The following is a 21,068-nucleotide window of genomic DNA, read 5'->3' as shown; positions in this document are numbered from 1 at the left end:
AAGCAGGGGGACACGTCTGGCACTGCAGGATTTGAGTCTCTGTGGACGTAGTGTGTTACTGATGGTATGCTTTGTTACTTTGGTTCCAGCTCTCTGCAGGTCATTCACTAGGTCCCCCCGTGTGGTTCTGGGATTTTTTGACCCCACGGGGTGAGATCTTCAGATCGAGGGAGATTATCAGTGGTCTTGTATGTCTTCCATTTCCTAATAATTGCTCCCACAGTTGATTTCTTCAAACCAAGCTGCGTACCTATTGCAGATTCAGTCTTCCCAGCCTGGTGGAGGTCTACAATTTTGTTTCTGGTGTTCTTTGACAGCTCTTTGGTCTTGGCCATAGTGGAGTTTGGAGTGTGACTGTTTGAGGTTGTGGACAGGTGTCTTTTATACTGATAACAAGTTCAAACAGGTGCCATTAATACAGGTAACAAGTGGAGGACAGAGGAGCCTCTTAAAGAAGAAGTTACAGGTCTGTGAGAGCCAGAAATCTTGCTTGTTTGTAGGTGACCAAATACTTATTGTCCACCATAATTTGCAAATAAATTCATTAGAAATCCTACAATGTGATTTTCTGGATTTTTTCCCTCATTTTGTCTGTCATAGTTGAAGTGTACCTATGATGAAAATTACAGGACTCTCATGCATGCATATATGCATATACATATATACATACACATATACATATATATTACATACATACACACACACACACACACACCACTTCAAATTTGTGGTTTCGGCTATTTCAGGCACACCTGTTGCTGACATGCATATAAAATCGAGCACACATCCATGCAGTCTCCATAGACACACTTTGGCAGTAGAATGTCCTTACTGAAGAGTTCAGTGACTTTCAACATGGCTCTGTCATAGGATGCCACCTTTCCAACAAGTTAGTTCATCATACATCTGCCTTGGTCAACTCTAAGTGCTCTTATTGTGAAGTGTAAACATCTTGGAGCAACAACAGCTCAACCGCAAAGCGGTAGGCCACACAAGCTCACAGAACGGGACCACCAAGGGCTGAAGTGTGTAAAATGTGTGTCCTCGATTGCAACACTCACTAACGAGTTCCAAACTGCCTCTGGAAGCAACGCCAGCACAAGAACTGTTCGTTGGGAGCTTCATGAAAAGAGTTTCCATGGCCGAGCAGTCGCACACAAGCCTAAGATCACCATGTGTAATGCCAAGCGTCGGCTGGAGGGGTGTAAAGCTTGGAGAAGTGGAAACGCTATCCTAGAAATGATGTATCACGCTTCACCATCTTGCAGTCCGATGGACAAATCTGGGTTTGGTGGATGCCAGGAGGACCCTACCTGCCCCAATGCATAGTGCTGACTGTAAAGTTTGGTGGATGAGGAATAATGGTCTGGGGCTGTTTTTCATGGTTCGAGCAAGGTCCCTTAGTCCAGTGAAGGGAAATCTTAATGCTACAGCATACAGTGACATCCTAGACGATGCTGTACTTCCAACTTTGTGGCAACAGTTTGGGAAAGGACCATGTCTGTTTCAGCATGACAATTCCCCAGTGCGCAAAGCGAGGTCCATACAGAAATGGTTTGTCGAGATCGGTGTGGAAGAACTTGACTGGCCTGCACAGAGCCCTGACCTCAACCCCATCAAACACCTTTGGGATGAATTAGAACGCTGACTGCGAGCCAGGCCTAATTGCCCAACCTCACAAATGATCGTGGCTGAATGGAAGCAAGTCCCCGCAGCAATGCTCCAACATCTAGTGGGAAGCCTTCAAAGAAGAGTGGAGGTTGTTATAGCAGCAAAGGGAGGACCAACTCCATATTGATGGCCATTATTTTGGAATGGCATGTTCGATGAGCAGGTGTCCACATACTTTTGGTAATGTAGTGTACTTTGGGGACGAGGTAGGGGACGGAAGTGACTTACTTTGAGGATGAGGTAGGGGATGAAGGAGGAAGCCTCGTATTCGTTGAGGTGGTAGTTCTCTCTGCTCAGCGTGGGGAAGAGCAGCTTGAGGTACTCCAGAACCTTCATCAACACAGTGCTGTTGGTCTCAAAGAAACGCAGTGTGAACCACTTCAGGATCAGGTCCAAGCAGCTGACTGTGCCCTCAAGCTCATCCTCCATTCGCTAATGAGTGGAAACATAACATCGTAGTCAGTCAAGTAAACAAACGCCCTTACGTTTCAAAGAAACACTAAATGGTTTTAGTCTAAAATAAACATGTATATAATAGGCGGAATCTACCACACGGCCTTAGCTGATTTGTGAATGTGCTGGAGGCAGAAAGGCAATACTGGAGAAACAGGAGACTTTTTCCTGTTACTCCCGTCTAAAATAAACTAAAAATAAGATTATATATTTGAATCCTTTTCACTCTTCAGAGTATAGTTCTCTATTGCAAAAAATATATATAATCTCAATAACACAAGCCTGTATGAGTAAGAACGAGCCCTTGGTGAGTCTATCATAAATGTGTTTTGCTGTCTCCTGCGGGGTTCTTACCTCTCCCATGACCCCAATAGCCTTGACCTGGCGTTGGAAGTCAGAAGCGTGGAAGAGTTCGTCCTGGAGCCATCTGGCGAAGCAGGTGGACATCTGAGTCTTCAACTGGTCCACATACTCATCTCGCGGGGTGTTGAAATTCCATTTCAACACCTGCATCACAAGTGAGATGATTATTCAAGCACTATATCAGCGTTATTTGCTCACATTACCCGGGGGGGGGGGGGGTATATATGTTTTAAGATGGTCATACCAAGGTATCCCAAAAATAATAATCGTTGCTGAAACAAAATAGTTTTTTTTTTTTAAGTCAGGGAGCAGATGAAACACATGACATGACTCATTTTGATACTGTCCTTTTGATCAACCTAGAGTTTCCTTCAACACTGCACAACCTCCCCTGACAACAAAGAGACACCTCAGCCACTCCTTTTATCAAAGTGAAAAGCTGCAAGGTGACAAACTGAATAGCTAAAAAGGTGAAGTGACTTCTCTGTAGCTCAGTTGGTAGAGCATGGAGCTTGCCACGCCAAGATATAGGTTTGATTGCCGGGACCACCCATAAATGAAATGCATGCATGATTAAGTCGCTTATATTATTATATTCTATATTACTTGCCTTCAGCCCTTTTTCCTCCTTTATCCTCTGTTCCTTGCCGTTGGGTACCAGAATAAAGATAACACCAGACCTGTCCTCCTCATCCTTGGCAGTGGCCTTAGTGACCGGGGCCTTCTTCCCAAGCACACCCTGACGATGGGACAGAGGAGCGAAATGGGGAGGTTTACAAGACAGCACAGAGACATTATCAGAACAAGATACAAAGCTACAGGTAACTGCCAAAATAAAGGAAACACCACATAAAGTGTCTTAATAGGGCGTTGGGCCACCACGAGCCAGAACAGCTTCAATGCACATTGGTACAGACTCTACAAGTGTCTGGAACTCTATTGGAGGGATGCAACTAAATCTTTCCACAATCAATTCAATCATTCGGTGTTTTGTTGATGGTGGTTTCAGGCGCCGCTCCAGAATCTCCCATAAGTATTAATTTGGGTTGATATCTGGTGACAGACGGCCATGGCATAAAGTTTACATCATTTTCATGCTCATCAAATGATTCAGTGACAACTTGTGCCCTGTGGATGGCGGCATAGTCATCCTATGGGGGCATAGCCACGGTAACCAAAATAATGGCCTGCCCAGCATTTTTGTACATGACCTTAAGCATAATGGGGATGTTAATGGCTTAATTATCCAAGGAACCACACCTGTGTGGATACACTTGCTTACATTTACTCAAGTGTTTCCATCATTTTAGCAATTTCCTGTATATAAACGCTAGAGATCTATATTGTGCTCAGAATGTGGTAGAGAAATGGGGAGGTTTAAAAAGACAGTTCGGAAACATAAGACATAAAAGCTATACACAAAAAGTTGTAAAACTCATTTATAGCATGGTCAGACAAAGAGAAAGGTTTAAAAGACTATATTATAAACATGTGTTTATAATGTAAAGAACTCGGATTTCAGCCTGTAAATGAGAATAAGTGAAGGGGTATGAGAAGCTAGACAAAATATTACTGCAAGATAATACGAAATATAAAAGCAAAAACATACATCAGTTCGATAGTGTTCAGCCTCACACAGTGTGTGTGGAGGTGTGCGTTAATACCCACAAAACATGCTTTAAAAAAATAATTTAAAAAACATAGTTTTAGAGACAGACACGTGCAGTGTCTCAACAACAGCCGGTGCAAGGCTCAGTCCACCCAGTTAGTAATTCCCATGTCACATATTAGCAACACAGTGGTGGTCGACTCCAACCATGTACCTGCTGGCTGCTAGGCTTCCCCTTTGTAAGTCTTTTAGGACTACTGACACTATCTTTATTTCCGAGTTCACAACAGATTCCTGGGGGGGGTGTTCTATTAAATGCAGAATGAAATATCCAGTTCACAGAGAGAAAAGCTGGCACATAGTAGTAGCTTGGTGTGCCAAATGAGATTGTCATGAAAAATCTAATTCGGTACAGTGGCAGGTAAGATTCCCAGGGACTGGAGCTGAGCATTATCGGTCTAGCCACAGAGCCGTCAAAAAGCATTTTACACCCCTTTACTTTTTCCACATTTTGTTGTGTTACAGCTTGAATTTAAAAATTGAGATTGTGTGTAGGCCAGTGACAAACAACACCCCATAATGTCAAAGGGGAATTATGTTTTTAGAAGATTTTACAAATTAATTTAAAAAAAGCTGAAATGTCTTGAGTCAATAAGTATTCAACCCCTTTGTTATGGCAAACCTAAATAACTTCAGGAGTAAACATGTGCTTAACAAGTCACATAAGTTGCATGGACTCACTGTGTGCAATAGTGTTTTTGAATGACTGCCTCATCTCTGTACCCCACTCACAATTATATGCAAGGTCCCTCAGTCGCACAGTGAATTTCAAACACAGATTCAACCACAAAGACCTGGGAGGTTTTCCAATGCCTAGCAAATAATGGCATTGTTAGATGGGTAAAAATAAAAAAGCAGACATTGAATATCCCTTTGAGCATGGTGAAGTTGTTAATTACACTTTGGATGGTGTATCAATATGCCCAGTCACTACAAAGATACAGGCGTCCTTCCTAACTCAGTTGCCGGAGAGGAAGGAAACCTCTCAGGGATTTCACCATGAGGCCAATGGTGACATTGAAACAGTTACAGATATTTGTAATGGCTGTGATAGGAGAAAACTGAGGATGGATCAACAGCATTGTGGTTACTCCACAATACCAAGTGCACAGCAATTAACTTTTTGTCATGTTTGGGGCAAATCCAATACTCTCCATTTTCAAGCAGAGTGGTGATTGCATCATGTTATGGATATGCTTGTAATCCTTAAGGACTGGGGAGATTTTCAGGTTAAAAAATAAAAACGGAATGGAGCTAAGCACAGGAAGAATCCTAGAGGAAAACTTGTTTCATTCTGCTTTCCACTAGACACTGGGAGATGAACTCACCATTCATCAGGACAATAACCTAAAACACAAGGCCAAATCTACACTGGAGTTGCTTACCAAGATGCCAGTGAATGTTCCCGAGTGGCCGAGTTACTGTTTGACTTAAATCTACAGCAAGACCTGAAAATGGTTGTCTAGCAATGATCAAAAACCAATTTGACAGAGCTTGAAGAATTTAAAAATATGTATTTTTTTTTTTTAATTGGCAAATATTTTACAATCCAAGCGTGGAAAGTTCTTAAACTTAACCAGAAAGACTCTCAGCTGTCATTGCTGCCAAAGGTGCTTCTACAAAGTATTGACTCAGGCATGTGAATACTTAAATAAATTAGATATCTTTATTTCACTTTCAATACATTTGCTAACATTTCTAAAAACATGTTTTCACTTTGTCATTATGGGGCATTGCATGTAGATGAGTGAGAAAAAAAAAACTAGTATATTTTGAATTCAGGCTGTAACAACAAAATGTGGAATAAGTCAAGGGGTATGAATACTTTCTGAAGGCACTGTATATCTGGAACAATGCATCAAATGTATGTTTTAATTGTACACGGTGCCAGACAAATAAACACTTAAGATGAATAAATGCATACCTTTTTAGCAGCTCCAGGCTTAACCACTTTCTTAGTCTTAGTTTCGGGCTCTGGCTCGTCGTCATCATCATCATCATCATCGTCATCAATAACAGGTTTAGGTTTAGCTTTAGACGAAGCTGCACAACACCAACAACAGAGTGGTTAGGAAGTTCTGGGATGCACACGGCTTATATAAACAATACTCTATTATAGAAGACATTTTTATATAGATTTACAGACAAAGTCGACATTTTACAAAACAGGCTACCTGTCCAAGGGAGGTAGAGAAATGTTTGCTTGCTCAAGATGATGGGTTGAGAATCTGAAATATACTTATTCATGTCACTGAGGGAGTGCTGAGGTTTAGAGGGTCTACACCAGAAGTGAATGGTTATAGGAGGAAGGTATATAGTGTGTGCAATTAAGCTTGGAATGTGTTGAGTGCAGGGAAGCGATTACATGTGGCAGGCATTGATAAGGGGAGAGAGTCATGGATTAGTGATGGAGGGGTGGGTTGAGGTCAGGTCTCCTTAACCTCTTGAACCTCTGGGGGCGGTATTTCATTTTTGGATGAAAAACGTTGCCGTTTTAAACAAGATATTTTGTCACGAAAATATGCTCGACTATGCATATAATTGACAGCTTTGGAAAGAAAATATCTTTGCAGTTTTGGAAACGTCAGAGTGTTATCTGTGAGTGCCACAGAACTGATGCTACAGGCGTAACCAAGATGAAATTTCAAACAGGAAATGCACCAGATTTTGAATGCGCTGTGTTCCAATGTCTCCTTATATGGCTGTGAATGCGCAAAGAATGAGCCTACACTTTCTGTCGTTTCCCCAAGGTGTCTGCAGCATTGTGACGTATTTGTAGGCATATCATTGGAAGATTGACCATAAGAGACTACATTTACCAGGTGTCCGCCTGGTGTCGTCCGTCAAAATTATTGCGTAATCTCCAGCTGCATGCATGTTTCCATTTGGTTCAGAAGAGAAAGACAACTGCCACGATTGATTTACCATCGAATAGATATGTGAAAAACACCTTAAGGATGGATTCTAAACAACGTTTGCCATGTTTCTGTCGATATTATGGAGTTAATTTGGAAAAAAGTTTGGCGTTGTAATGACTGAATTTTCAGGGGTTTTCTTAGCCAAATGTGATGAACAAAACGGAGCGATTTCTCCTACACAAATAATCTTTTTGTGAAAAACTGAACATTTGCTATCGAACAGAGTCTCCTCATTGAAAACATCCGAAGTTCTTTAAAGGTAAATGATTTTATTTGAATGCTTTTCTTGTTTTTGTGAAAATGTTGCCTGCTGAATGCTAGGCTAGCTATCAATACTCTTACACAAATGCTTGTGTAGCTATGGTTGAAAAGCATATTTTGAAAATCTGAGAGGACAGTGTTGTTAACAAAAGGCTAAGCATGTGAGCCAATATATTTATTTCATTTGCGATTTTCAAAAATAGTTAACGTTGCGCTATGGTAATGAGCTTGAGGCTATAATTACGCTCCCGGATACGGGATTGCTCATCGCAAGAGGTTATGGGAGAAATAAAAGTTTATGGCCCATATCACTAGTGTCCTGCCTAGCAGTAAAGAACAATGTTTGTACAGATAGGTAGGAGGAGACTCAGCATATGAGGATACGTTAAATATCTGTGCTTGGGTGAAAATGTTTGTCTAATGCAGCTGTATTGATCCTCTGGGCAGAATAAACTTGGTTTCATAGTGTCCATAGAGAGTTTTTTACTCTGTGAATTAGAACATAACAAAGATAAGACAATTGGAAAAGATATAGCCACATGAAAAGGCGCATACTCCACTATTTAGGACTTCCCTAAATAGGGGAGCACTATTGAACCTGGTCAAAAGTAATGCAAATTTAATTAGGTAATAGGGTGCCATTTGGGATGCACACTGTTCTGCACACTCATAGTTATACAGCTGCACCATCGAGAGCATCCTGAACGGTTGCATCACCGCCTGTTACGGCAACTGCTCGGCATCAGACAGTAAGGCGCTACAGAGTGTAGTGCGCACGGTCCAGTACATCACTGGGACCAAGCTTCCTGCCATCCAGGACCTATATAATAGGCGATATCAGGCCCCCCCAAAAATTGTTAAAGACTCCAGTAACCCAAGTCATAGACTTATCTCTGCTACCGCATGGCAAGCGGTACCGGAGTGCCAAGTCTACCTTCAAAAGGCTAATTATGAGCTTCTACAGTGCTGTATGATTAAATCGTATGTCACATGCATCGAATACAACAGGTGTAGACCTTACCGTGAAATGCTTACTTACAAGCCCTTAACGTTGCGTTATGCTAATAAGCTTGAGGCTATAAATAGAATCCCGGATCCGGGATTGCTCGACGCAAGAAGTTAAACAATGCAGAGTTAAGAAAATACTGAAGTAACAAATGTAATAAAAGGTAACACAAAATAACAATAACGAAGCTATATACACAGTGTACTGGTACCAAGTCAAAGTGCGGGGGTACAGGTTAGTCGAGGGGTTCAATGTAAATAGTCCAGGTGACCATTTGACTAATTGTTCAGCAGTCTTACAGCTTAGAAGACTGCTGAACAATTAATCAAATGGGAGCGACCATTTGTGTATTTGGCGCATGTGACAAGTACAATTTGATCACCCATCATTCAGACAGTAACTGAGAAGCAAGCCAACCTGACTTTGCAGCAGGGGCACCGCCGCTGACAGACTTGGCTGCGCCAGCTTTGCCAGGAGGTGGAGCGAGCTTGGCTGGCATCACTGCCCGGGCCTTCTCCAGCAGGGCAGACACAGGCTCCTTGGAGGCGGGCTGCAGGGAGAGTGGGACACAGAGAGTCACGACAGAACAACAATACAAGCTCATTGGCTTCAGAAAAATTGCGTCATTCTAACACGACAGCGTAGCCACGAACCGGACGTAAGACAATGTTCTCTAGCCTGGGAATCCATTTCACTCCATTTCACTCCACTATTAATTAGTCAGTCATCTTTTATATCTTTAAATTTAGCCTGTCCAAGTCTCCTCCGTGGCAGGGCGTACCTTGAGTTTGCCAGTGGCCTTCAACATCTTCTCGTAGCCCAGGTGCATCATAAAGATGGGCAGGGCGTCCTGGGCCTTCTTCCTCACATCTCCGTTGCGGTCCTCCAGACAGAAGTACAGGTAGGGCACACACAGCATCAGGTCAGAGGGCACCGTACGCATGGCGGGGAGCTTCTCTGCCAGCCAGCCCAGCACCTGGGGGGGGGCATGTTATAGGGGTCTTTCTCAATCAAATGCATTTATAAAGCCCTTTTTACGTCAGCAGATGTCACAAAGTCCTTATACAGAGACACAGCTTAAAACCCCAAACAGCAAGCAATGCAGAAGCACAGTGGCTAGGGGAAAAACTCCCTAGAAAGGCAGGAACCTAGGAAGAAACCTAGAGGAACCAAGCTCTTCTGGCTGTGCCGGGGGGAGATTCTAAACGTACATGGCCATCAAACATGGTTGGGAGGTATTACGCTTCCCATTCCAGATGCCCCCAATGTTTCAACCTTGTGCTCAGATTCCACACAATACCAGCACCTAACCACATCCTTATTACATATTACTGCCAGCTACAAGAGGCAGGCTTTAAGAGAGGTTTGAAGAGATGACCTGAAGGGCTGTGTTTGTACCTCCTGCCTAAGGAAGGGGTTCTCTCTCTTGAGCTCTTCAGAGAGGTCCTCTCCCTCCAGCCAGTCCTTCATGCCGGTCTGTTCTACCCAGGCCTGCAGGGTTGTCATGGCAGCAGCACGCACGTTGGTCTACAGGGGAGAGGGGATACACAGAGTCAGTCAACACCAATTATTCACTCAATACAATACTGAGTGACAACATACTGAGAACAACAAACAGTCACTCAGTCTATCACTTATACGAGATTGTTATGCTCATCATGTGTGTACTATGCGTACAGTATAATATTCTCTATCACACTAATCATAATAACTACCTATGCCTTTGTGCATGCATGTCAGAGTATGATAGTCTTTACCTTGCCGTCTCCCAGTACAGTGATGATGGGCATGCCCAGGTTCTTGACATGTTGCTTCAGAGCTGGGCCCATCGCTACGGCGATCTGCTGAAGAATGGTCAGGGTTTGCTGGACCTGGGGAGAGAAGAGATACTTTGGGATCAGAAAAAGCTACAATAATCATATAACATTCTACTATCAGACAGAAGAAAATATACTTTAGACTTAACATACAAGAGTGCCTGGCAAAATGTTTGAAGACTTTGTCGTAAAATAACTGCCTTTAAAACAATCCACGTCTCCATCATGCTTTATATTGAAACTGGGAAAAAAATATATATATTTTTTTTTTTTAATTTTTTTTTTAAGACCGGTAGCTCTTCAGTCAGAGCCCAGCACACTTCTTACCAGGATCTTGTTGGAGTCGTTGAGGCGTCCCTTCAGTGCCATGGGTAGCTCTCCGATGCTGGGCTGGATAAACTTGGCCTCAGAGATAACCGCTGCCACCTCGTCCAGACCCTCCTTACGAATCTTCCAATTCTTGTCACCTACCTTATCCACCATGTCTTGCGTGATCTTATCACTGCACAGGAGACAGAAGAATGGAGTGGATTAATGAGGTGGAATGGCTAAACCATTAAAAACATAGAACGGAAAAAACGCCATCTAAATAGTCAAAAGTAGAACAGGGTTCTTCACACTACTGAGCTGAACAGAGCCAAACCGATCTAAGCAGTAATGAGCTGGCCTGATTACGCATCCATCATAGTTGCTGAAAATACAGAACAGCACCGACAAGGTAGTGTGAAAAAGGGTATGAGCGTAAAGTCAAACCTGATGTCGGTTCGAGGTAGCAGATCCATGACGTCGGGTGCTCCTCCCCCATCCTCCTCCTGCTCGTCTGCCTCCTCTCCATCCTCCTCCGCTCCTCCTTTCCTGGCTCCTCTGAACGCAGTTGGAGGAGACTGGCCTTGCATCTGAAGCAGCAATCTCATCAGCCCCATTGAAAATATATACATGTACATACAATATATACATTTCTTATATGCATTCTTGACAATCTTATGTAGAGCGAACAAATAGCAGATGAAATCAACCTGTAGCTAGCGATTTCAAAAGAGAGCCAGAGAGGCCATTCATTAGAAAAAACAAATACACAATTGTATACATACTACACATATTAGATACGGCCATATTGCCGGGTTCTTCAAATCAATCTATTCCTCACCCATGTTTTTCTTACCTTTTCAAACTCATCGTCTATCTGTTTCAGCAGGGCAGGTTTCTCATCCTCGAAGAACATGCGCAGAGGAGCTCCCATGTACAGGTACATGACTCCTAGGAGGGTGATGGCTGCGGTCCGCACCGCAGGGTTGGTCGCTCCCAACGCCGTCTTGACGTTGTTAATAAAACCCTTCACATTGATGCTGCAGGGGATAAACATGCACATTATCATACATATTTAGAACAAGTTATAAAGCATTATACTGGCAGACTTGTGTTACCACAATGGTTGCGTGAATTAGAACATCTTATCATAGGACACGGAATGCTTTGATATGGTCATTGGTGAATGAATACACCGACAATAATGGGAAGTAAGACACTTACCCAGCAAATCCAAATTCCTTCATGGCATTAGCCAACCAGTTGAGGGTTTCAGCTTGATTTTTAGGATTCTTCTGTGCAAAAACCATGGAAACCACCTGAGGGATGAAGAACGCTCGTGAACAACTGATATTTCTTACCTGTGTTCTTTTTTTTAAATTCAAAGACACGGGAAGAAAAAAAATGGAATAGCAGACCCACAGTGTCAATTAGAAATGTAGTCAGAAAGACAACAGACCTGTTCAGCAGTCCAGGGTAGGGAGCAGGCTTCAGCAGTAGCAGTCAGGCCCTCCTTGGCTTTGCCGCCACACTTCACATCTCCTATTTTATCCACCAGGCCGTCCAACACCACAAAGGCTGACGTCTTGGAGAATGATCCCTTCTGGGCTATCAGACCCACAATGTGAAGCTTCATCTGCATCACCTGAACCATGACCAAACCCAAGAACCATAAGTCAGTTGTGACGACAGAGCAAGGTGGATCCATCTAGTGAATAGAGTTTCTTATTTTACACAATCCACAATAATGACAGGTACTGGACAAATACAAGGTCCAATGCATAGGTCTAAGCCGTAAAAAAAAAAAAAAAACCTCAGGTGATATAATCAACATTTGTATCTATGCATCCATTTTAGCGCTTGTTGTTGCGGTAAGTGTTTTAAAACTTTGGTATGATGTACCTGAAAGTTAGTCTCTTTCCAGCCTGGTTTCTTGGCAAGCATCCTAACCAGAGCCTGGCAAGGCATCTCACTCTTGTCCATCTGCTCCACAGCCTGATGACAATCACATGACAAGAATTTAACATAAAAGTACCTAACTTCACTAATGAATCTATTTACAGGTTCGCGATACGAGCAAGATCACAGAATTAAATAGAACACAAACGGGTTCCATTTAATGAGATAGGAGTAAGACAATACTAAAGAAGTCAGATTATACAGTCAAAACTAGTCACCTTCTGAAACTCCTCCATGCTGGCCAGTCTCTCCTTCCAGTTAGCAGAGTCCAGCAGCTGCATGCAGGAGGCAGGGAGCACCGTGGCGGACCTCTCCTCACACACCTCAATCTAGTGGACACAAACAGAAGGGAGATGAAAGAGTTCACTGCACGAAAAACTGTTTCGCTCATTCAAATCAGACCCATACGGTTAAAACTACGGTTAAAACTACGGTTAAAACGCTGCACATAGCAGTCCTCTTAAACAGTCGACTCACTGATAGCTCGGTCTCTACAAATTCCTTCGTTTCAGGACATTTCTTTCCTTTCGCACTCGGAGCGGAGGCAGGTTTCCCTTTCTTAGGAGGTCCACCCAACTGCAAAATAACGAACACAAAAACTCATTGTTAGTAGTTTCTTTACATACGCCTACGATGGTTACAGTTTGTCATCGGGGACAGTGCAGAGAGCCTGGTGAATAAGACTGACAGCCTGGGCTTCACCTCATCTCAGGCGGAGGTGGCTTTAATATGCATTTTAACTGCCAAATCAATTAAATCAATCAAACCTTCGCTGCTGGGGCCTTCTTGGGCGGTCCAGAGGATCTAGCTGGAGCCACAGCAGGCGGTGCTGCCTTTGCAGCAGGTGCCTTCTTCTCCGCCCCAACACCACCACCACCTTTCTTTCCAGGCAGCTCCACTTTATCGGCACTTTCTTTAATCTGTTCATTTAGAGATGGATGGTCAGGTCATTTCATTTGTTGTCTACTCTTCCAAATGGGTCAACTTTAAAGGATACAATCTCATTTACTCATATTAATAAAACGCTGTATCCGATAAAGAACTCCTCTACATTGGCATTAGTTCACCTTTAGTTTCAAGGGGTAAACTAGTTTTACACAGGATACACAATATAACACGGCACACAAGATCGACTGATACCAACGATAAGGTCATGCTGTATATTGACGATAGACTAACACACTGATATTAATGATAAGATATACTGATAGCAATCCTCACCTTGTCAAGCTTGAGTTTGTCCAGATCAGCCAGGAATGGGTTGACAGCCTTCTCCCCCACCACCTTCATGGCTGTCCCCAAAGCTTCATACGCAGCGTCTCTCACCTCTGGGGCCGAATCATTCACTTGCTGAGAAGGTTAATCAAGAGATGGGAAAGTAGGAGTATAATTCCACACGCATTCACAAAATGGCGGACAAAACATTATCACTTGTGAACACAAGAGGGACGTTTTCCCCAGGCACAGATTAAGCCTAATCCTGGACTAAAAAGTACTTTCAATCCAGATTCTCAAGTAAGCATGCTTTTTAGTCCAGAACTAGGCTTAATCTGTGTCTGGGAAACCAGCCTGTTGCCCATTTATGAATATGAAATGTTTTCGGGAACCTTGAGAAATGCAGGACAGAAAGCTTTGAGCATGCTCTTTGGCAACGTGGCTTGGGTGCAGTGGCGGAAGCTTCTGGCCAGGAACAGAGAGGCCTGCTGTTTGATGGAAGGGTTCTTGTTGTCCATCACACCCAACACATCCTCACTGATATTCTGGAGAGTTGTCTGCAAAACAATAAGAAGACATGGAAAATATTATGTTAGGCCCAGAAAATATAGGCAGTCCCTTGACCAATTCAAACGGCAAAGAATATCTCAAAACAGTACCGACATTCCAGATCTCACAAAATCAGCTTGATATGAATCACATAGCAACAAAGCCCAAACTATTACCAGTGAATCCACATAGTACAGTTCACTCACAGTAAGGAAGATTGCATCAATAGCCTCTTGCAAGGCCTGGACCACTTGGGGTTTCTTCTCTTTAAACTTTTCTAAAATTGTTGGCACCACCTTGAAACACAGAGCATAATATAAGCAGTGTTTCTGGCACAGTAAATCAGGATGTACAAGGACATGTTGCCACTGCTCCCTACTGTTAACCCACTCAGCTTGTTCATGCATCAGCTCCCACATTCACTGCTCTTGGCTGAGCATAACTGTTGTGTACACAATTCTATACCACTGCCTTGAAGGTAACTTACATGTCCTGCGTACGTTCCAAACTTCTTCCGAAGCCCAGCTGCTAGTCCAGCCACACATTTGGCAGCTAGGGTCACCAACATAACATTTGCATCTTTACCAATAACCTGAGAAACAAGAAATCGTTCTTTTCAGGACGTTTATCATTGTCCTACTTCCTGGAGACACATTCCACTACCCGGCATCCCCATTAGTGGTGTTCCCGTGAAGCATAAATGTTACAGTACCTTTCTTAGTGCTCTGACTAAGTCACCAAAGTCCCCGTTCTCTAATTTAGGGTTTTTAGCCAAGGTCTCCACTGCTTCCAGGGCCTCTTTCCTCTCCTGCCATTTTTTGGCCTCCTAAGGACAGATATGATGATAGATGGTTTGTGTCTCATGACATGGATTCCACACAATACAAGAAACACATAATAGCTTAACTTTTGCTTTCAAAAGATATTATGACACATGTTTAGAAATATATTAATTCAATAGATACACTTAAGGCCTTTTTAGTTTAAGGGTCATGTCCTTTAAAACAGTGGTGCCCAAACGTACAATTTTGTCGTAGAAGTCTTTAGGTAGTTTCGAGAGGATCTCCACTGCTTCCAGCAGCTCGTAAGGGTCTACCTGAGGTGCAGGTTCATCATCCTTATCTCCTGAAAGAGAGAGTTTACAGTGTTAGACATTCAATTTGATAATGTAGACCGGCCTACCCATCTCATCATCTACATGATTATAGAAAAAAAACAAGTCATACAGTACCAGTCAAACGTTTGGACACACCTACTCATTCAAGGGTTTTTCTTTATTTTTTACTATTTTCTACATTGTAGAATATTAGTGAAGACATCAAAACTATGAAATAACATAACCAGCTTCATGAGGTAGTCACCTGGAATGCATTTCAACTAACAGGTGTGCCTTCTTAAAAGTTCATTTGTGGAATTTCTTTCCCTCCTAATGCGTTTGAGCTAATCCCTTGTGTTGAGACAAGGTAACACTTTTAACACTTTTTTGGTTACTACATGATTCCATGTGTGTTATTTCATAGTTTTGATGTCTTCACCATTATTCTAGAATGTAGAAAATAGTCAAAATAAAGAAAAATCCTTGTGTCCAAACTTTTGACTGGTACTGTATGCTTGAGACTTTGTGATGACGACGCTTCAGCAAAGGTTTTTCACAAGACCAGTTTCCATCAACAAGATAACTGGCACATTTACATACATCTTCCACAAAGACATAAAGCGTTGCGCAAATTCTCTCAAAAAAAGCCAATGACGAAGATCAATTGTTTCACAAATGGAATTAAGCTGCTGAGGAGAAGCCTAGTCACAGATCTGTTGGTGCTCTCGTCAACAACTCCTTAAGGAGTTCCATAAGACAGTGCAAAGACTGCCATCCAGGCTAAGGGGGAAAAAAGGAGGTAAAGTGCCTTAAAATGAGAACTTCAAAACTATAGGCTAAATCCGATAAAGTATACCATCTGCCTCGTCTCCTCCAGCTGCCTGCTGCTGTTCAAACTTGGCCTTGAGGGCCTGCTGTGAGCGGAGGAAGCGGCTCTGTTTGGGGGCTGCAGTCGGCAGCTTCACCCACTCTTCCTCCAGTTCCTTCAACTGTGAAAGAAAGAAGAGGAAAGACCGCTGTTAGACATCCCACTCATCAGTTGTTCCAGCATTTACGGAGACCCATGTTGCATATGAGCATAAGCAAACTCTGGCTGCATCTCAATTGGTCTTTTGAAGATTCCATGCATCAATCCTATTATTGAAGAAGGTCCAAAGTCCCTCCCCTCAGACCTACTTATCCTATGTGTTTTGAGAAGGATGTAAGAAATTGAGGAAAGATGAACTGAGAAAGAGCCTCTGTATCAACGTTTTCAGAAGCCTCATCTCACCTGAACAGAGTTGATGCCCTGGAGAGGAGGTCGAAGAGCATCCCGGATCCATTTATAGATCTCTACTGCTAGTAGTTTGGCCTCATCTCGAACTGCCTTTTCTCGCGACTCAAACTGTTTGGGCAAAACTTTCACCACTGGCTTCAGAGTAATAATTTTGGAGCCAAACTCACTGGAAATGAAAAAAAAAAAAGTGTTACATTTCAGGATTTAGCCCTATGTAATGACATAATAGCTATGGTAAAAAAAAGTGGCTGAATTAATTGGTTGGAGAAATCTTTAGGAAAACTATGAAGTAGAAAAACTCACCTAAGTGCTTTCCTTAAAGTTTCAATACAGGTGACAACAATCTTGGGGTTTTTGTTATCGAGGCCTTTGATGAGCTCGTCCTGAACCACCTCAGCCCTCTCAATCTCCATGTACATGAGGCAGATGTCTGAGCCCAGCTCTTTGGCCCGAGCTTTAGGCTGGTTGAACACTTTACTGACCACTCCCGACACCACCTCTCCTGATGTTCTGGAACACATGCAAAACACTTAAGCCGAAACCACACAGAAAGACACCGTCAAACTTTCCGTGCGAGAGTAGATTATCAATTCACAGACACTGCGTAGCGTATACCAACTTAATTGTCATTAAGAGTCCATAATAAACAGTTGAATGATATGTTTGCTACGTAACCCTTGCAAATTATTGTTGCGTGTTCCTTTTGACTCACCTTATATGTCCTACGGGAGCCACTGTACCTGCTTCTTCTGTTAGCTCACAAACGTGAGGAGAGTTATAGCTAATACAACCTAGCCGTTTATAAAGAATTTCACTAGTCTCGTTGTTTCCACATAACAGTATTCTCTCTTGAACAGAGTTCCCCAGACGTAGGCTATATGCCTGTGCTCGAAATCAACAAAGGCAGGCATAAAGTTATTGTTTTCAAATATGTATTATTGGCACTAGCAGCTACACAAACACTAAATAGACGCGTTTTAACTATACATGTCACAACTACAGACATGACAATGCACAAACAGTCTATTTTCTAGCTTTTTATTCGCTCACTTTACCAGCATGGCTTCGGATAGACACGAGGAAAATAGACTTGCTTTCCAATTTGAAGCGCATAACGGCATTAATGCTTGCGGCCGTCTTCTCTCATTCACTACCGGGCATTCTAATTCCAGCATGTTCACACACGTAAAAAAAAAAAAGCCTTTTTGTTTGACTTCAAATATAGGTTAGGCTTTGATATCTTGTACAACATGTAAATATCAACCTAGACTAATCACCACATAGTAGACATCATCCGGGTGGAATCTTGAAGTGTCAACTCTGAGATAGACTCAAAGTCCCTACTAGTCATTCAATAGTGTAATCCTTGCTTGATAGGCTGCACACAATATACAGATCTGATGTCAGACTGGCTCTCTCCATAAATAAATATCAGGCAGGCTTAAAATGTATCCTGACGGCGTTGCAGCTCACTGGAGCTTCCACAACTAGCCCAGTTTCACAAAGAGAGCAGCACTTAAAACAGACAAAGCTTTCATTGGGAGATATAGATGTATTAATCCATCTAATTACGAGTCTCTTGTATTATAATTGTATGCATTCACCGAACCTGTCAACCAAGGCTATGAGTTAGGCCTTTTCATGACTTATTTTCAACTAGCCTGAAGATCTAGGCAATGAGTTACTATTACATCTTCTTGTATTTACAAAGTTCAGTTTGTGTCGTCAGATGAGATCTAGGTCTAATACTTACTTGCCAGCCACATGAGCATTCTCGACGTAGGCAAGTGCTGCCTCAAGACCCTTAAGCTGGGCCACTGCGTTTGAGTCTGTCACAAACTTCTTAAGCAGGCCCAGGTATTTGCCCCATTCTGGGCTCTTCTCGTCCTCTATCCTTTTGAAGAGCTTAAGGGCTTCTTCATAGCCATTTAGTCTGGCTTTCCATACCTTGGTTGGGATAAAGCAGGAGAATAGTGAGCCTTGTGATGAGAGGGAGTCAAGGTACATTTTAGTTTATAACTAAGGGATTTGATGTGACCCAGATTCTAGTTGTACAGCCAGAGTAAGAAACAAATTTATAATGGGCCTTATTTTGATGTTAAGTACAGAGGGCAGTTGTTTGGCTTAGCATATCCTCCATTGTGATTGAAGCAGTCAGTGAGTGTAAATCATTTGAGAGAGACTGAAGACAGGGATCGGAAACTTTAAAATCATAAGCTTCACTGCATGTTAGGCTATCCTTTTGGAAAACCCATTGAGCAGTCTTCAGTCTAGCTCTTTGCTGTGGGAAAAACGTAGTCCAAATGAGCTGTTTTTGTGGGGGAAACGGTGTTCAAGAAAAGCTGCTCCTTAAATGAGCTTACCAGTGTTTTTCACAAGTACACAGAGTAACCACCAAAGAGAAACATTTGCCAGCCAGGCACGCCCGGGCCAGTAGTGCGAAATGATTGAATTGGCTACTTTATCGAGTTTACCTCCAAGATCGGAAAAATGTATTGTGTAGAAAGACATGACAATTTAAATGACTGAAAATGTATGAATTCAGTGCATTGGTCGTAGTTCTGGATTTTGTCTAGGTCTATATGATAAGGGCTATTTTTTAAGTATAAGAATATGAAACATTTCATATTTAACCTGTATTCGAGATTAAAGTCTTACTTTCTTACTTTGTTTTACTGCAAAATATGCATTGCCACGTTTCTTTTTCAAATGATGTATTTTATTAGAATACAAAAATTAAGTAAATAGCCCATATTATCTTGAAAAATAAATGAAAACGGTTCAATGGAAAACATCAAAGGCTTTATGTCAGTCTTAAGTATTATACTCAACACAAAATAAAAAACTCAACATGTTTCATACGCACACATTTTTTTTTGTTGCTAAAAACGTCAATACATTCGTTACATTGTTGAATTCCGTTTTAAAGCCCAGATTCCGTAAGGGACCTAATGATCATATTTGGACCAGAATGAGGCTCTCCACAACCTATTGTTCCTGCAGTGATGATTCTTCATCGAATATTTTCATTATTTATCTGCAGATAATCATCAAAACCTTGGCCTACCGGTCCCCATGCAAATTAGGGAGCCAAATGAATGGCTCTCTCACCTATGCGATAGGCTACACTGACTGATGAGACCAGTCACTCACTTTAGCGCCACTGTCTGGCAAGCCCGGACATCCTAGGACAGGAAAACCTTTGGTTTACTTGTCCCGATGCGATACCATGTACATAACCACGCTGCATGAATTATGAATGGCAAAGGAATATAGGACATCGACTTTATTCAGTCGGTTCGACACCTTTTATAACAAGTCAACACTTGCTTTTCAGTTGTCCAATAAGTAAATAGCTTATGCGTCACGACTCTGCGTCGCTGGCTATGTGAAAGACGCAAAAGAAAATACATTGTCGCAGAAAATATTAATTAGGTTAATAAGTGGATTTCGACTCATTGTTACAACTTACATGACATGGGATGTACAAACCCACGAGCATCATGCGCTCTTCCCTCCTCCATGTAAAGAAATTCAACTGCATCCAACCACAGCGCACACAAATTATACCGGGGATGGGACAGACGGCGCTTCCGTCGTCGCTCGCTTTGTGTATAATGGGCGCCTATCCTATCAATAGATTGCTAGAAACTGCATGTCATTCATTCTAGCGGGAGAGGGCTCGAGGGACTAGCCAATTTAAACTTTTCAATGAAAAGTAGCCTGGTTAATAGGAAGTGGAAAAGGTAACCGGCTGAAAAGGAGTCCGTAACCGGCTGATTAGCCGACGGCTGGCACTAATGGAAAACACTGGCTTATAATGGGAGTTCAAGGTGTGCTATTGGATAACATTTTCTGAAACAAAACCACAGCTGCTGAAACACATCCAGCAAGGATTCAACACTGTGAAAAGTCAGATTTGTATTCAGTGTGTGTGTGTGTGTGTGTGTGTAAGGGGTAATCACCTTGTGTTCACACTTCTGGTCGATGGGCAACTTCATCCACTCACTGTCGTCACCCATGATGACCTCTGTTTTCGCCTTACAAATTCAACTGTAACAACAATAGCAAAACAAAGTGGGAGTCACCAGTTGTGCTATCCATTCTCAGAACATCCAGTTGGAATGAATGCTGGTATGTCAATAGTACAGTCATAACATATAATGCCTTCAGGAAGTAGTCATACCCCTTGACTTATTCCACATTTTGTTGTTAAAAGCCTGAATTCAAATATTACTGCACACTGAGTGAGTCCGTGCAACTTATGTGATTTGTAAAGCACATTTTTACTACTGAACTTATTTAGGCTTGCCTTAACAAAGGGGTTGAATACTTAAGACATTTCAGCTTTTCATTTGTAAAAATGTTGAAAAACATATGGTCTATTTTGTGTAGACCAGTGACAAAATCTCCATTTTAAGTTCAGGCTGTAAGAATAAAATGCAGAAAAAGTCAAGGGGTGTGAATACTTTATGAAGGCACTGTACATTTCGGATTAAATTAAATGTG

The 21,068-nt window shown here is 42.2% G+C and overlaps 1 protein-coding gene across 2 annotated transcripts in view; it reads right to left on the bottom strand.

Moving 5' to 3' along the window:
• The window catches only part of ckap5 (cytoskeleton associated protein 5), a 43,167-nt gene that overhangs the window by 20,328 nt on the left and 1,771 nt on the right, over window positions 1-21,068 (bottom strand). For both annotated transcript variants that reach the window (XM_064951305.1, XM_064951306.1), the window contains exons 2-29: window positions 20,525-20,612; window positions 18,313-18,506; window positions 16,863-17,069; window positions 16,554-16,725; window positions 16,140-16,272; window positions 15,212-15,312; window positions 14,900-15,013; window positions 14,675-14,779; window positions 14,394-14,483; window positions 14,031-14,195; window positions 13,645-13,773; window positions 13,191-13,343; window positions 12,901-12,999; window positions 12,642-12,752; window positions 12,367-12,459; window positions 11,924-12,109; window positions 11,689-11,783; window positions 11,321-11,504; window positions 10,912-11,054; window positions 10,486-10,660; window positions 10,099-10,212; window positions 9,740-9,868; window positions 9,123-9,317; window positions 8,759-8,891; window positions 6,081-6,199; window positions 3,098-3,226; window positions 2,479-2,631; window positions 1,900-2,103 (exon numbers count right to left, since the gene is read on the bottom strand). In XM_064951305.1, coding sequence (XP_064807377.1) covers window positions 1,900-2,103; window positions 2,479-2,631; window positions 3,098-3,226; window positions 6,081-6,199; window positions 8,759-8,891; window positions 9,123-9,317; window positions 9,740-9,868; window positions 10,099-10,212; window positions 10,486-10,660; window positions 10,912-11,054; window positions 11,321-11,504; window positions 11,689-11,783; window positions 11,924-12,109; window positions 12,367-12,459; window positions 12,642-12,752; window positions 12,901-12,999; window positions 13,191-13,343; window positions 13,645-13,773; window positions 14,031-14,195; window positions 14,394-14,483; window positions 14,675-14,779; window positions 14,900-15,013; window positions 15,212-15,312; window positions 16,140-16,272; window positions 16,554-16,725; window positions 16,863-17,069; window positions 18,313-18,506; window positions 20,525-20,581 — 3,882 coding nt within the window. In that variant the 5' untranslated portion in view covers window positions 20,582-20,612. The remainder of the gene's footprint in view (window positions 1-1,899; window positions 2,104-2,478; window positions 2,632-3,097; window positions 3,227-6,080; window positions 6,200-8,758; window positions 8,892-9,122; window positions 9,318-9,739; window positions 9,869-10,098; window positions 10,213-10,485; window positions 10,661-10,911; window positions 11,055-11,320; window positions 11,505-11,688; window positions 11,784-11,923; window positions 12,110-12,366; window positions 12,460-12,641; window positions 12,753-12,900; window positions 13,000-13,190; window positions 13,344-13,644; window positions 13,774-14,030; window positions 14,196-14,393; window positions 14,484-14,674; window positions 14,780-14,899; window positions 15,014-15,211; window positions 15,313-16,139; window positions 16,273-16,553; window positions 16,726-16,862; window positions 17,070-18,312; window positions 18,507-20,524; window positions 20,613-21,068) is intronic.

The sequence above is a fragment of the Oncorhynchus masou genome, chromosome 31 (genome assembly GCF_036934945.1).
Source record: "Oncorhynchus masou masou isolate Uvic2021 chromosome 31, UVic_Omas_1.1, whole genome shotgun sequence".
In the NCBI taxonomy this organism is placed as follows: Eukaryota; Metazoa; Chordata; class Actinopteri; order Salmoniformes; family Salmonidae; genus Oncorhynchus; species Oncorhynchus masou.
The sequence above is the reverse complement of the archived record's forward strand: the minus strand, read 5'-3'. Positions and strand labels throughout refer to the sequence as shown.